This window comes from Podarcis tiliguerta (assembly GCF_965153285.1).
Source record: "Podarcis tiliguerta genome assembly, chromosome: 5".
In the NCBI taxonomy this organism is placed as follows: Eukaryota; Metazoa; Chordata; class Lepidosauria; order Squamata; family Lacertidae; genus Podarcis; species Podarcis tiliguerta.
In genome coordinates, this window is record NC_139538.1 from 19,434,168 (window position 1) to 19,448,535 (window position 14,368).

Genomic DNA, 14,368 nt, shown 5'->3' on the forward strand with positions numbered 1-14,368 from the left:
AATGTTTTTGAAAGCAAGTATGAAACAAAAATTTGCAAGGGATTTTGTCAGATACCCTCTGTGATTTATTTTGTGGTATGTTGCAGAAACTTAAAATACTAAGTAGGCTGAGAACATCTCTGTTTTCAATGGGAAATGCTTCTGTTTATATATGACTCATTGTGTCTTGCAAAACCTCTAATGTGTCTTGTTGATTTTTGAACAGATATTGGTAGATACAGTCTGGGCCCTCTCCTACTTAACAGATTCAGGCAATGAACAGATTCAGATGGTGATAGACTCGGGGATAGTTCCTCATTTGGTTCCTCTTCTCAGCCATCAGGAAGTTAAAGTGCAAGTGAGTCTTGTACCATTTCTCCTTTATTTGAAGCACTTTTGCTGACAGCATTGCATTAGAAATTTACAGTATGAAGCATATTGTATTCTTACTGTGTTCAGTCACTGTGTTTGTCAAGCCTAGAAATGTAAAGAAAAATTCTGACTTGAATGTTTCTCATATTTTGTGGAATGTGGAATTGTGTTTTTGCCTTGAATAAACATTTTAAAAGCTGCTGTCCCCATAGGACAAAATAGATTCAGAAAATAAAAGGACAGTAGCTTTCTTTAGTTTCTGTTGAGTGCAAGCTTTTATTAACTAGCAAGTTTAATGCTCATTGTAAAAGAGAGGTATTCTTTAATATTTCATTTTATCAGACTTAGGAATATGGGATATTCAATATGGGATACTCAAATTAGAGTCAAAATGGTTGAAAATGGGTGCTAGGTCCTTCCACTTCAATTTTCCAGCTCTGGATACAAACTGCAAGTCGTTGTAGATTGGTTCAGATATAATGAAGTATATGGAGAGGTGGGACTAAGTTCTTTTTTGCACTCTGATTTGTAACCTGCCTTTTAGCAAGCCATTGCTTGTCATTCAATCTGACAAAACAAATCAGGCTTTGCACAAACCATTGTTTCTCAGTTCAGATGCAATGGCCAAGTGATGTGCTGAAAGCCAGGAAGTTACTAAGTATGTGAGGTTTATTTGTGTAATACCAGCTCAACCCATTACCATTTTCACCATCAAATTTGGCTCATGAAAAAGATGAACCTGCTGCTCAACACAGTAGGTGTTTCAGAAATCCTAATTTCTCAGATCTTTCATTGTCAGATTTGTAAAGTTACAAGTTTTTATTTTTGCCGGGGGGGTGGGGGAGAACCATGTCTTCTACCTGATTTAAGTGGTACAGTTGATCTATTAAAGCTTTGTTCAGTCCTGTACATGCTTACTCAGAAGTAAATGTGAATAGGATTTCAACCTCAGTCAAATCATGCAGTCTTAATACTATAATGCTTGATTTTAAAACATGCTGTTCAAGCCATCAGGTTTTAACTTTGAAATGTTTTCTTCCAGACTGCCGCACTCAGAGCTGTAGGAAATATTGTTACTGGTACTGATGAACAGACCCAGGTAGTTCTGAATTGTGAAGCTCTTTCACACTTCCCTGCCCTATTGACTCACCCCAAAGAAAAAATTAATAAGGTATGAAAATGGGCATGACGCTGAATGCATGAAAATTGATACCAAGGGACTGTGTGACATATCTATCAATCAAAAGTACAGGATAATCGTCAATCTCTTTACTTGAAAGGTTGTTCTGACTTTTGTAGAAATTGTAATGTAGCAATTCCTTTGCAAGGAGCATATTTGTTTGTTTGTTTCACAAAAATTATACTGCTTGATTGTAGTAAAATCTCTTTAAGCAATTTACAGGTAATACAAAATTATAAATAAAAGCAGTTAAAAATTTTTTAAGATAATTAAAATCAATTGTAAAAAATAATGCAACACATCAAGATCTACAAGTCTGGGTAGGTTTGCCTAAACAAAAAAGCTTTAAATGGTCATTGGAAAGAGTACAACGGAAATGTCTGCCTGAGGAGTATAGACCGGGAGTTCCAAAGTGTAAGTGCTGCAACACTGAAAGATTGATTTATTACAGCTGTGTAGCAAGTATTATGTAACAGTGTCAGTTTCACAGATCAAAGCATTCAAGTGGGCACTTACAGGGTAAGGCAATCCCACAAGTAGTTTTCTAAACTTCAAGAAAACTTTCTGAATAATGTAGCAAACTCCTATAACTGGACAGTTTGAGGTGGTCATTCAGTCCATTATTTTTGCTTTGCCATCTCACAGTGGCACTGAATAATGTTTTTTTCCTGTTTAACATGCAAAACCCTGCTTTTATATGAAAGCATAAAACAAAAAATGAATCGTGGTGCATCAGATATAACCCTTTCTAGTCCAGCATTGTTCTTGGTTATGGTTATATTTTTTAAATGGGATTTTTATTGTACCCTGGCCTAAGAGCAGTTATAATGAAGAGCAGGACCTAAAATAAATATTACAAATAATATCTAGCAATTGGTGGCCTTTAAATATAAGGTGGCTCATCAAAAATTGGTCAGTGGTTCTCCAACCTGTCTTTTGCCTACACCTGAATTATAAACTGACTCTTGGAAATGATGAAATGGAGGTAATAGGGAATAGTAAGGGGTGTGTACATTAGGGAAGGGGGGTACATTTTAGTCTGAAGTAAAAGGGGTTGGTTGTGTAAAAGTTATATAGTGATGTAAACTGTGGGCACTGATAAAGAAGCTGTTGATTTCGCAGTGCATCTGAGGCCTTGTTGCTAAATCATCTGGGTTTACTGCAACATTGCCAGTGATTAGAGCCCAAAATAAGCTCGCAGTTTGCATCTAGACATTTTAAACCTCCAACAGGTTCCTTTTGTTAGGCAAAAGGAATGTGATCTGATCCAAGAGTTCAGTTTAATGACACCTAAAACATACGATTTAGATTAGGAAATCATCATTTTCCCCATACTCAAGAATAAGCAAGATTTAAATGGGAAACAAAAATTACACATTCTTTGGGTTCTACATTTATCAAAAAATATTTGCACTAGTAGCAACTTCATTTATGCTTCTATAGGTAGTTTTAAAAAAATATTAGTAAGTTTTATAGACCACTTAACCACAGAACTCTCTAATATATAAAGTACATAATAAAATTCTGAATAAAGCACAGGTAAAATCCACCAAACTGTTAAACAAGTATAGATAAAATTGTCAACATATAGATAAACATAGTGCTACAGCTGGCACCTGTAATACTACAAACTGTTCCATCTAATACTGATCTTTCTTCTAAACTGCAGTAGTGTTAAAGCCAATTTTTTAAAATGCATGCTATCATTGGGTATTGTTACTTGAAACTGAATCCCAGTAAGAGACACTCCCTCTGAAGGGGCAGGTTCATAATTTGAGAGGGCTCTTCAATTCCAAGCTGTCACTGTTGGACCAGGTAGCTTCAGTGCCAAGAAGCCACTATGCCCCACTCCAACTAGTTTTCTAGCTACAGCTATTCCTGCAGTGAAACAACCTGTCCTCCATTATCCGTTCTCTAATAAACTTCTGTATAAACTATTGTGATGCAGGCTGCATCATGCTGCTTTTGAAGACAGTCCAGTAGCTGTAGCTGATGCAGAATTCCACTGCCTGGGTGTGGTTAACCAAATTTAAATCGTTCTCAGTTGTGCTTGTATTGCGCCTTTAAAAGAAGTCTAGCTCTACAGAGATGGATTAATACTTTCGTTATTCAAAGTATTTCTTGTCGATCTTTTTAAAATCACGGTTTCGTTGTTGTTGCAGGAAGCTGTTTGGTTCCTATCTAACATCACTGCAGGAAATCAGCAGCAAGTCCAGGCGGTGATAGATGCTAACCTTGTGCCAATGATAATACACCTTTTAGATAAGGTTAGACAAAACCAATCTTTTGCTAAGCTTTTGTATTATTCTATGTGTGTGTTGTACTGAAACAGCCATGGAACATAAAATGTGCTGGTTGGGTACGTATGCTTGATGGAGAGTTCTAGGCCACTCTTCCCAGTAAGCTGGTTTTTCCATCTAGACAGGTGCCTGTCCCCAAGAGACCCACAGTCTGAGTAATTCAAAGTAATTAAAGCAGCAGAGGCCTCCAGGTTGGATAGGAGGTGCTCAACTTTCTTCCTATGCCCACCAATCCTCCCCTGAAGATCTCCACCCATCCATCACTTTTTCCTCTCCTGGGCTTTTTCCAGTCATAGAGATTTTCTTCAGTACTTTCCTCTTCTCCCTGTACTCCCATTTGATAGGCAGCAGGTAAGCTGTACCTAGGTCCTTGTTTCAGATGAAAGGTCAGGTGTTGTAGCATCTCTTCAGTCCTTGGTGCGTACACCCAACTTCATCAGCAACAGCCAGCATGGTCAACCATCAGGGATTTTGGAAGCGGCAGTCCAAAAACATCTGAACGATCCCAGCTCTTCCTGCTGTGGCCGACTTACACCTCAGATGCTGGCGTCCTAAAGCCAGTTGCCTTAGCTTTGGGATATGTCTTAGCTTTGGGATTTGGAGGCTCTGCTCATCCACTGTTTTTCTTCTGTTGTCACAAGACTGGTGCCTGAATCAGCTCATGTTACTTGCCTGAGTGTACCCCCTGTGTAGACAATAAAGATATTCCTCCAACTGTCTTCTCTTTAGGGTGACTTTGGTACACAGAAAGAAGCTGCTTGGGCTATAAGCAACCTGACAATCAGTGGAAGAAAAGATCAAGTAAGTAACCTAGTTTGTTTGATTGATTGACTGGCTGGCTGTTTTAAAACAGTAAAGGAACATACAAAACAGGAAGCACAATTCAACCAAATAATAGCATTTAGAAGTGTTACTGATTTCAATGGGAGAGTTTTTAAGCAAACACTTAATTCTTCCCTTGACATCAATGGGACTTGAAAGTGTATAACTTTCACTGGATTATACTGGATCAAAGCCACAGATGGGTCCTCTTTCAAGAACCACCTTATACCACATTGTGCTCATTATTTGATACTTGCCTTTAAAATATCAGTTCATCCACTTAGAATCAATTCTGATCAATTTCACGCAGACCAGTGTAGAACTTTTCTGTTTGCAACCTCTACTTAAAAACCTCCAGTGAAGGAGAGTCCACCACCTTCCGAAAGAGTCCATTCCACTGTCGAACAGCTCTTACCACCAGAAAGTTATTCCTGATGTTTAGTTGGAATCTCCTTTCATGTAACCTGAAGCCATTGATATGGGTCCCATCCTTTGGATTTCTCTTGAGTGCGCACATGCATATAAAATGCCCCAGACAGGAGAGCTGCATTGTAAGCCTTGAACGTAGGGCTAGCAATGCTGTTCTTTCTCAACTGGTGGAGGGTGGAGAGAGGAAGCAATAAATATTTTATAAGCATTTCAATGCTCAAGAGAAGCTTGTTTCACAGTAGATGCTCCTGCAATAGGGTTTGCCTGCCCTTCTCACTAAAGTCCTTTGCACCCCCCCTGAAAGATGTTTTTGAGGGACAGAGACCTTCTAGAATAGTATGGGATGTGGTGATGTGGAATCTGGAGAAATAGGGGAGAGTGCAGCAAAAATGAAGCAAAGTCGAGTTTTGCTTCTGTAATGCACCTTTGGATCCAAGGTTTGGTTTGGTTTATTTTGCTATCACTTGGTGTGCCTTGCAGATTTAAAAACGTAAATCAGTAGGCTCACAGGTGAGTCTTGCATGATGCTCTATTCTAAAAGCCAACCCCCCTCGATATCTGGAGCTAGAATAGTTGATTATGTCCAAATTCATCAAATACATATGAGTTAACAAAAATATATTTGTTTGGTTTTAAAGTCAAAACCAATTATGAGTTATTAGATGACATAATACTTATTGAGTATAGTGAGAATCCTTTTACTTGAATTTCTGTAGGTTTGAAAATGTTTTAATTAACTCTCCTTTTTCTCCATACTCTTAACTTAGTATTTTATTATTATTTCATAATTAGTTTATGGCTTAATCATATAAACCTCCAAGCAGTTTATGTAAGTTGTATTGATCCTAATTGGCTTAATGTCTGTTTCTATTCCTTTTTTAAGGTGGCGTACCTAATTCAACAAAATGTAATTCCTCCCTTTTGCAACTTGTTAACAGTAAAAGATGCTCAGGTTGTACAAGTAGTGCTGGATGGGCTAAGTAATATATTAAAAATGGCTGAAGAGGAGGCAGAAACCATAGCCAACCTTATTGAAGAATGTGGAGGTACGATTAAAATTTTCCCTTTGTATACCAAGGTCTTAGATTTGATAAAGTGATCCTTCAGTTTTTTGTTTTTGTATTTTTGTCACAGATCCGGAAATATTTTCATAGTTTCTATGGAGAAATATTATTTGTGGACATACTGGTTACCAGTGTGTTTTGAAAAAACATTTGTTTTCATTTTTACAGCTAGTCTGGGGTTCCTTCAACTTTTTTGTGTTAAACTTGACAGGGCTGGAGAAAATTGAACAACTACAAAATCATGAAAATGAAGACATCTACAAACTGGCTTATGAGATCATTGATCAGTTCTTCTCTTCAGATGATGTAAGTACATAATTCTGAAACTGAGTATTTTGAAGTAAAGTACTGAATGTTAAAAATCTGGTAGTGGACTTTGGTTGGATTGGATTTTTATTTTTTTAAGTTTTCCAATATACCCCATATAATAGCCGAATTAGAACGATAACAATTAATTCCCAAATTATACAATTATGAAAATGCCAATCAACTTCCAATTAATACATTTTAGTTAAAGTGGCTCCCTGCATGGTGGTTTGGGTGCATTTCCGATCTTATATTACTGCGTTCCATAATCTTAATCAATGTCAGTTACATTTCAGTTATAATAATAATCCCTCAGTCAACAGATACATAATTAATGATTTCCATTCGTGATGTTAGAATATATAAATATATAAAGCTTCAAGTGAGGAACTCAAACTTTATCTTTATTCTGCCCTGCATGTGAAAACTATTATGTCCATGGAGATTCCTTCTGTTTTCGAACGTGCTGAAGATTTAATACTCCTTTCCAACTCCCAGAATCTCTGCTGTGTTCTTATCACAACCCCCAAATTCTTTTCCTTCCAGCAAGAGATTTATGGCCCATTTAAACTTTATCTTAGATTACATTCCATCAGTAGCACACAAAAATCTCAGTCTTTTCCCTTGTTGTTTTTAAACGGAGTTGAGGGGAATTAATCTGTCTTAATCATGGGTAGGCAAACTAAGGCCGGGGGGCCAGATCCAGCCCAATCGCCTTTAAATCTGACTTGCGGACTGTCCGGGAATCAATGTGTTTTTACATGAGTAGAATGTACCCTTTTATTTAAAATGCATCTCTGGGTTATTTGTGGGGCATAGGAATTCCTTCACCCCCCCCCAAAAAAATATAGTTTGGCCCTCCACAAGGTCTGAGGGACAGTGCACCATCCCCCTGCTGAAAAAAATTGCTGACCCCCTGGTCTTAATAATTCCAACATAGTCATACTTGAGCTTCCCCTCCCCCTCCGTTCATTTCAGATCAATCTGTTTCCATTTTTGCTTGTTAATATCACTATTACTCCAACGTCCCTTCCTCACTTGTAAATATATTTTTATCTTATATTCTCGAGAGGGTTGCTGAATCATAAATATATAAAAGCTTAGAATAAACAAACTGTGGGGTTCCCTCTCCCCAACCAGCTCTCACGCCGAAGAAAATCTTATCTCAATTCAAACCTTTGATCCATGTAGCTGGTATATTCCACAGTATGTTGTTGCAACCCTTTTCCCATCACATGCCAGTACTTTAAAGCCAATTAAGGATCCAATTCAATGGAGAACCTCCTCTTCTTAATGGCGGCGGAGGAGGGTTTTCGCCAGGCAAAGTGCTTTTGCACTCAGCGCATTCCATGCCAGAGCAAGAGCCAGGTACCGAGACAAACTGCAAGTGAAGCCCATTCCCCCCATCGCTGGGGTGAATTTGCAATGATGATTTGCCCTCTGTCATTCTTGTTTTTCATTTGCCGATGATCACCTGCTATCGTGGCGGCTGCCTCCATTAAGGCAGGTGGGACTGGAAGCCTGGAAGATTCTTATTTCTGGTCTTTGTGGTTCATTTACAGATAGATGAAGATCCAAGCCTTGTTCCAGAGGCAATACAAGGTGGAACATTTGGTTTCAATTCATCTGCCAATGTACCTGCAGAAGGGTTCCAGTTCTAGAGTGGTATTTTGGAAGTTAGGTACAATGCAGCACTGAATAAAATAAGGTTTGATCCATCAAGCTTGGCTCATGGGATCCGCTGCTGCATTAAATCGGGGAAGAAAATGGTGAAGATTTCATTTGGAATCACAGAAAAGCCCGAATGAAGTCAAGATGGCGAGTGGGTGCGAGTGAGAGTGAGTGGCAAAATGTAATGAAAAACTTCACACTGAATGCTTATATAGGTTGTTCAAAGGAAAAGGGCTACAGGTCAAAGATCTTCAGTGCCTGAGGAGGAACATTGACTTAATTAGCGCAATTGTGGGGGGAAAATGCAGTACTATTCCATCATCAAGCCATGTAAGCATAAAGGAGAATAGGATGCCCATATAAGTCCAAGGAGAATGAGCCCAGGTCTTGCTAATGAAGCACCGTGTGAATGGACAACATTGAGTGAATGTCTGGACTCAGTGCTGTGGGGCCACGTGTGTGTTTCAAATCTGGGGCTCTTTGCTCATGAAGCAGACTCCTAGTCTTGGAGTGGGGTGTGTACGAGAGTATGGTTGTGATGCTGTATGTGAACGCATGCAAGCTTGATTTGCCTTCAGGGGGCTGATAATAACCCTAGTCAATCATCAAAAGGAGTGTATAAGTGTTAACACTGGACACAAAAACGGAGACCGGTTTAGCAGCAGACTATGGTTTTACTCCTGCAGCCTGTGTTTTGTTTTATTCCCCACCCCTTTTATTTTAGTTATTTTCTTTCCTGTATGGCTTATTACTAGTTGCTTGTAAAGTCAGAAAACTTTGAGGAAGGCTTCCCTGTGCATTTGCACCAGATGACTGTTCATTGTTTACAAAAAAAAAGCTTTCCATATCATCAAAACTAATTTGTGTAGATTTTTTGCATGAAACTCATACAAACGTTTCCCTCTTCCAACTATTGTGTTGCAGTACACAAATTGCCATATAATACTAGAAAACAATAAAAAAACAAGTTTAAAACCATCCTTTTCATTTTCAGAGACGACATAAAGCTATTTTTGCATGTGGTAATTTACAGCATAGCTCATTTTTAGATTTTATTGAGTCCTGTAACCAGCTGTTTCTGTTGTGGTAGGATACCGTGCTGTGTTTCAATGTTATTTGTTTTCAAACTTTGTTTTCTATGAAAATGATATGGAAACCTCAAAATAAAATTTGGTGCATATGTACTGCTGAAAAGATTGGAGATGTGAATAGATGTACAAATCAAGTCATGGTTTGAACACCGTTAATAATACCACCTAATCTGTCCAATTGTTCTAGACTTTTTATCTTTAGATGTAGGCAGCCATGAACAATCTATTTTGAGCCACTTTAGAGAGAACTTTGTATTCTTAACTTGCATACAGAATGCAAGTGGTTTTTATAATTGGAATAATACCTCAGTTTTGAGGTTCTGCACACTAAATTAAAAGTGACATTGCAAATATGTACAAAAGGAGAACTCTTTATAAGGTGGCTCATTGTAGGAAATGCTGTGCCTTCCCCTTTGAGCACAAGTGTTGCATGAACAACAGTTTGCTATAAGAAAACATACCAGGTTAGCCACCATTAGCATCTATATCTACCTTGTGGTTGTTTTTTTTAAATCAGCTGGTAATTCTGAAACGCAGTAGAATGGATAAAGATTATTTTGTGATCATAACTCTTTGTTGGACTAGAGTATTTTTGCAGCATTCCTTGTCATCAGAAACATGGTTAAAAGTTTAAAACTAGATGCAGCAGAAAACTAGCTTGTGAAATTTATCCAAGTAGAATGCAGGCTAGGCTGTCTTGGGGAAAATAAACATTAAAACTTACAACAATGTTACATTGGTGTATGCATTTTTGTCTATACAAATATTTACAGAACCTGCTTTTGTGTGCCATTATTTGATTAAGCAAGTAGAACAAAATTATCATGCTTTTATTTGATAATCCCTTTCACCCTTTCTGAAATCATGCCTCTTAGCCTTCACCAACTGTAGGTTGCCACACACAAATTGACTACATTTGAATGTAGATCCTCTGTCCCATTCACTCAGCAGCATAGTTTCAATATGTTCTTTTCCTCTTTAGGCCTGAGACCATGCCTTCCACAAATTATTTAAAACAAGGGGAAAACATCTGCAATGAAATACCCTCCTTTCTACTCCTTTATTACTGAATCAATTGTAAAAATGCATTGTCACATACATAGCCGTTGTCCTAGAACTTTCACAACTATCCCTTCCCACAGAATTCAATATACTGTAATCTAGCAGAATTGTTTTCCTATTAATAAGAAACTACTGAAATTGTTTGGGTTTCAAAGTGTTATTTCTAACAGAAGATAACAAATAGTAATTCTCATTTGACATGTCTTTCTCTAAGCTTCAGTTTTTCTTAAAACTATTCTTTGTGGAATGACCAGGTGTGAAATTGTATATGTTGCTGCTGCTGCTTGTGTATAGTAGGCAGGTTCCAGAAATAATTTATTGGCATTGTTCAAATATAATGCCAACACATGTGCCTGTGCATGGCAATTCCCTCTCCTTTTTTCAGTTTTAGGTAAATCACAGTCACTTTGGGTGGCGAGTTATGGATTTTTAAGTCAGGAAAAGAGGGAGGGGAATTGGGACAGGAGCAGAGGGGAAGTGCATGAGTCCTGCTAATCTTCATGTACTAACTCCTTGGGTACTGGGTAACTTAAGAAAAGATGGGAAACACTGCTAAGTTAGTTTCAGGCACAAGCAATTTCTGAAAGCAGAGAAAAAAGGGTTTGGGGGGCGGGGGGAAATACCGCCACCTTTTTATAAATGTTTCTAGTTGTACACAGATAAGCACAAATAACATTGTTCCTCAAAATACCCATTTCAAAAACCAGTACAGTTCTGAAGTTGGGTATGAGCAATACTGTCCTGAATGCATTGAAGCTACATGTCACGAGTTCCGGATTTTAAGATACTGAATTGCAGAGAATTGTTTCCACTGCAAATTGTGGAGCATCTTGTTCATCTTAGTTGTGTTCTATTAAAGGAGCAATTATGGTAGAAAGTATGCAAGGAGGCTAAAATAGCCAGGAGCAAATGTTGTGAAGAAAGTAAAAGATAGCAACAAACTTCATTTGGGAATATTGGTTGAAGGCTTGAGCACATAAGCAACCATCATGGATAATGCATTGCAAGAAATAGGTTGAAAACAACAACTTGGCCTAAAAGGACATCACAAATAGCTTGGTATAGTCCTATTATGGCTTGGAAATGCTCAACATTAGTGAAGCTTTGGAATGTGTAGTTATCTAGAAGAACTTGTAGACCAGTCAATTGTTCCTATTCTAAATTTTACATACAAGCTATAATAATATTTGAGAGGTACGGATTTTTATTAAGGGTTTAGGAAAGAACTAGCATTTTTGTTTTGTTTTAAACTATACAATAATATTGCTTCATGGAATTTACACATGGTTCTGTGGAAGTATGCACAGTAGCCACAATCTAATCTAAAAATGTAATTTGCATGTTAAACTGGCATGTGCATATCTAGAGTTTGGTTGCCATTTTAAATGGCTAAGTCCTTGCACATCTAGACTTGTTCAGCTGAAACAACTGCACTAAATATAAACAAAACATTTTAAAATGTCCAAACTTTTTCAGCATTTTATAAAACAGGCTTATTTGGGGAATTTTGCATTTAGTTGTCCTTTGTAATTTTCACTAGAGATTTCCCCCAACTTGTTTTAAGGCATGGGTGAATGTGTGGTTTTCCACATGTCTGACTACAACTATCATCCTTGACCAGTGGTTATGCTACCTGTGCTTTTTAAGACTAGGATTCCAACATCAAGTGGCCCATAGGTTCCTTATCCCCTGTTTTTGGGAGATGGTTTCTAATATGGAGGTTCTGAATATTGTTTCCCCCTTACATATATGTTTCAGGTTTGAGAACAGATTGTGCTGAAACATTAAGGCATCCTAGTAGCAAGATGAAGTGGTGGACTTTTCAGTGTGCAGTAAGGGGCAAATAAAAAGCAAGGTTATTTTAGCATTCTTTTCTGGGGTTACAGTTTGATTCCTATACGGAAATAAATGTTTTATGCAGGTTTTTCCTAGGTTAAACTAAGGATAATCCTTTAGTGACAGGAAGGGGGATGACAGCTTCGAAAGAAATAAGGCAGTCACTCTTTTAACCTTTAGTATCACTCGTCATCTTTGAGTGCTCCTTTATTCGCACTAGCTCCATCTTTCTCAAGGAAATCGACAGGTAGTTTGGCGTTCATTCTCCCGCTGTGGTGGTATGTAGCTTCCCTAATAAACTGGGCTTGGGTGCTTCACCCTAGAAACAGAGTGTCTGCATGCGATTCGTCCTTCTTCGCGGTCCCCTGGCTTATGGCGCCCCGCGCGCTGGACACGGGCTCCCCCTCTTCCACGTTGCCCTTCTGCTCCCCTGAGCTGTGCCCATGCTCGGCTTGCTGCTGCTGCTGCTGCCGCCTCCTCAGCTCCTCCCGGAAGATGGGCGGCAGCTGGTTCACGTACTCGCGCCACTGCACTTTGCCCGCGTGGCCGCGCTTCGGAGCCGAGGGGAGCAATTCGTCGTGCAGCGGCGCCGGCGGCTGCGGCGGCTGCGGCAGGGAAGTGGCGGACGTGCCGTGGAAGGACTTGGCCCCGCCGACGTCCCACGACGAGTGCATCGGCTCCAGCCGGGCCGGCGACACGCAGCTGAACCCGGTGGCGGTGGAAGACAAAGTGCACGACAGGAAAGCCAAGAAGAGGCTCTGCCCGGGGCTGGCCGACAAGCCTTGCAGCTCCGGCTGGGTTAGCAGCCGCTCGCGGATCAGCGCCAAGAGGCACGAGCCCAGCGCCGCCGTGCACGCGATCAGCATGGCGGTGACGCAGTGCAAGAGGGGCGCCAGCGAGCGGCACAGGCGCGCGCCGACGAAGTCCAGCGCCAGAGCCAGCGAGCCCGTCAGCACGCTGAAGAAGCAGCAGCAGGCGATGGCCAGCATGATCGGGCCCCCCGACGGGCCCAGCAGCGGCGTGCCCGGAGCCGGGTTGTCCTGCCGTATCGCCCAGGACGCCCCCAGTACAATCGCCCTCCGCTTCTTGTCTTCCACCAGCACCCAGATGGGGTAGGCGGCTGCCGTGCCCAGAACCGCCAGTGCCATGCTCTGAGCCAGCGCCGCCGCCAGGCTCCCTTTGCGCCGGAGCCGGTTGCGCCTCAGCAACATGAGCCGGACGATCTTCGACTCCCCGAGGCTGGCGGTCGCCTTCTCCATGGCCACAAACTTAGGAAACCGCGCCTAGGGCGGCCCGTGTCCTCAGGGGCGGCTCCTGCCCTCGCTTGCCTCTGAGGGAACCGAGACCCGTTCGTCTCGTAAGGAGGGTCGTTGGCAGTTGGAGAGGGGGAGGGGGCGCGAGGCGCAAAAATGGCGCCCCGCTTTTCCCGCTTGATTTTTCTGAGGGCTCGAGCGTTTCGTTAAAAGGCAAAACGCACGCCATGGAGGTGTGTAAAATTAGGAACTGTGTATATATGGGATAACTTTCCCCCCCTCAACGTCGTGTCGGAATCCGGAGTCATCCCGTTAGAAGAAATGAAGTAGTTCTTCACACAGCGCATAGTTAAAGCGATAGGATTTGTTCTCAAAAGCTGTGGTGAAGGCCACCAGCTTTCAAAGGGGATTGGCCAAATTCATTAAAGATAAGGCTGTCAATAGCTACTAGTAGTCATCACGACTATGTTTTGCCTCCAGTGCCAGAGGCAGTGTTTGGGGTTTTTCTTCTTAAAATTAAAATTTTCGGCTAAAAAAGCTCCCAGGGCAGTTTATAACTCAAAACAAACTTGGGCCTGCCCTCAAATTTCAAATCTGAAAAGACACCATGCGAAACAAAAACGGATTGGGAGGGAGGAGAAAATGAGCAAACCCGGTTTTCCAGGGCTCTCTTTCATCCAGAACCTTTTTACACTGCCAGAGTTCAATCAGGAACATGTTGAGAACATGTTCCAACACACATGTGCAGATTGTCCTACCATCCTTGACTAATGGTAGCTCACACATATAGGATGAAAAACTTAACTGCTTTCTAGGGACAGAGTGTGATTTCTTGTCAGACATCTGATTTGGCATCCTGCCTTTTAGTAATTAAATACATTTTAGAAATTTTTGTTCTTTTATGCAAGTTACAGTTTTAAAAACAATAAACCATGAGAGTCACTATTAAAGATGAGGCAATGTACTGACAGCTACCAGAGTTAATTAGAAGGGAAAACTCCTT

The 14,368-nt window shown here is 40.5% G+C and overlaps 1 protein-coding gene across 1 annotated transcript in view; it reads left to right on the forward strand.

The window, feature by feature from the left end:
• KPNA4 (karyopherin subunit alpha 4) overlaps window positions 1-9,948 on the forward strand; it is a 30,067-nt gene extending 20,119 nt beyond the window's left edge. The window contains exons 11-17 of the mRNA XM_083442245.1: window positions 206-337; window positions 1,394-1,522; window positions 3,694-3,798; window positions 4,561-4,632; window positions 5,966-6,128; window positions 6,358-6,452; window positions 8,015-9,948. Of these exons, the coding sequence (XP_083298371.1) occupies window positions 206-337; window positions 1,394-1,522; window positions 3,694-3,798; window positions 4,561-4,632; window positions 5,966-6,128; window positions 6,358-6,452; window positions 8,015-8,113 (795 nt within the window). The 3' untranslated portion in view covers window positions 8,114-9,948. The remainder of the gene's footprint in view (window positions 1-205; window positions 338-1,393; window positions 1,523-3,693; window positions 3,799-4,560; window positions 4,633-5,965; window positions 6,129-6,357; window positions 6,453-8,014) is intronic.
• The last annotated feature ends 4,420 nt before the right edge of the window (window positions 9,949-14,368 follow it).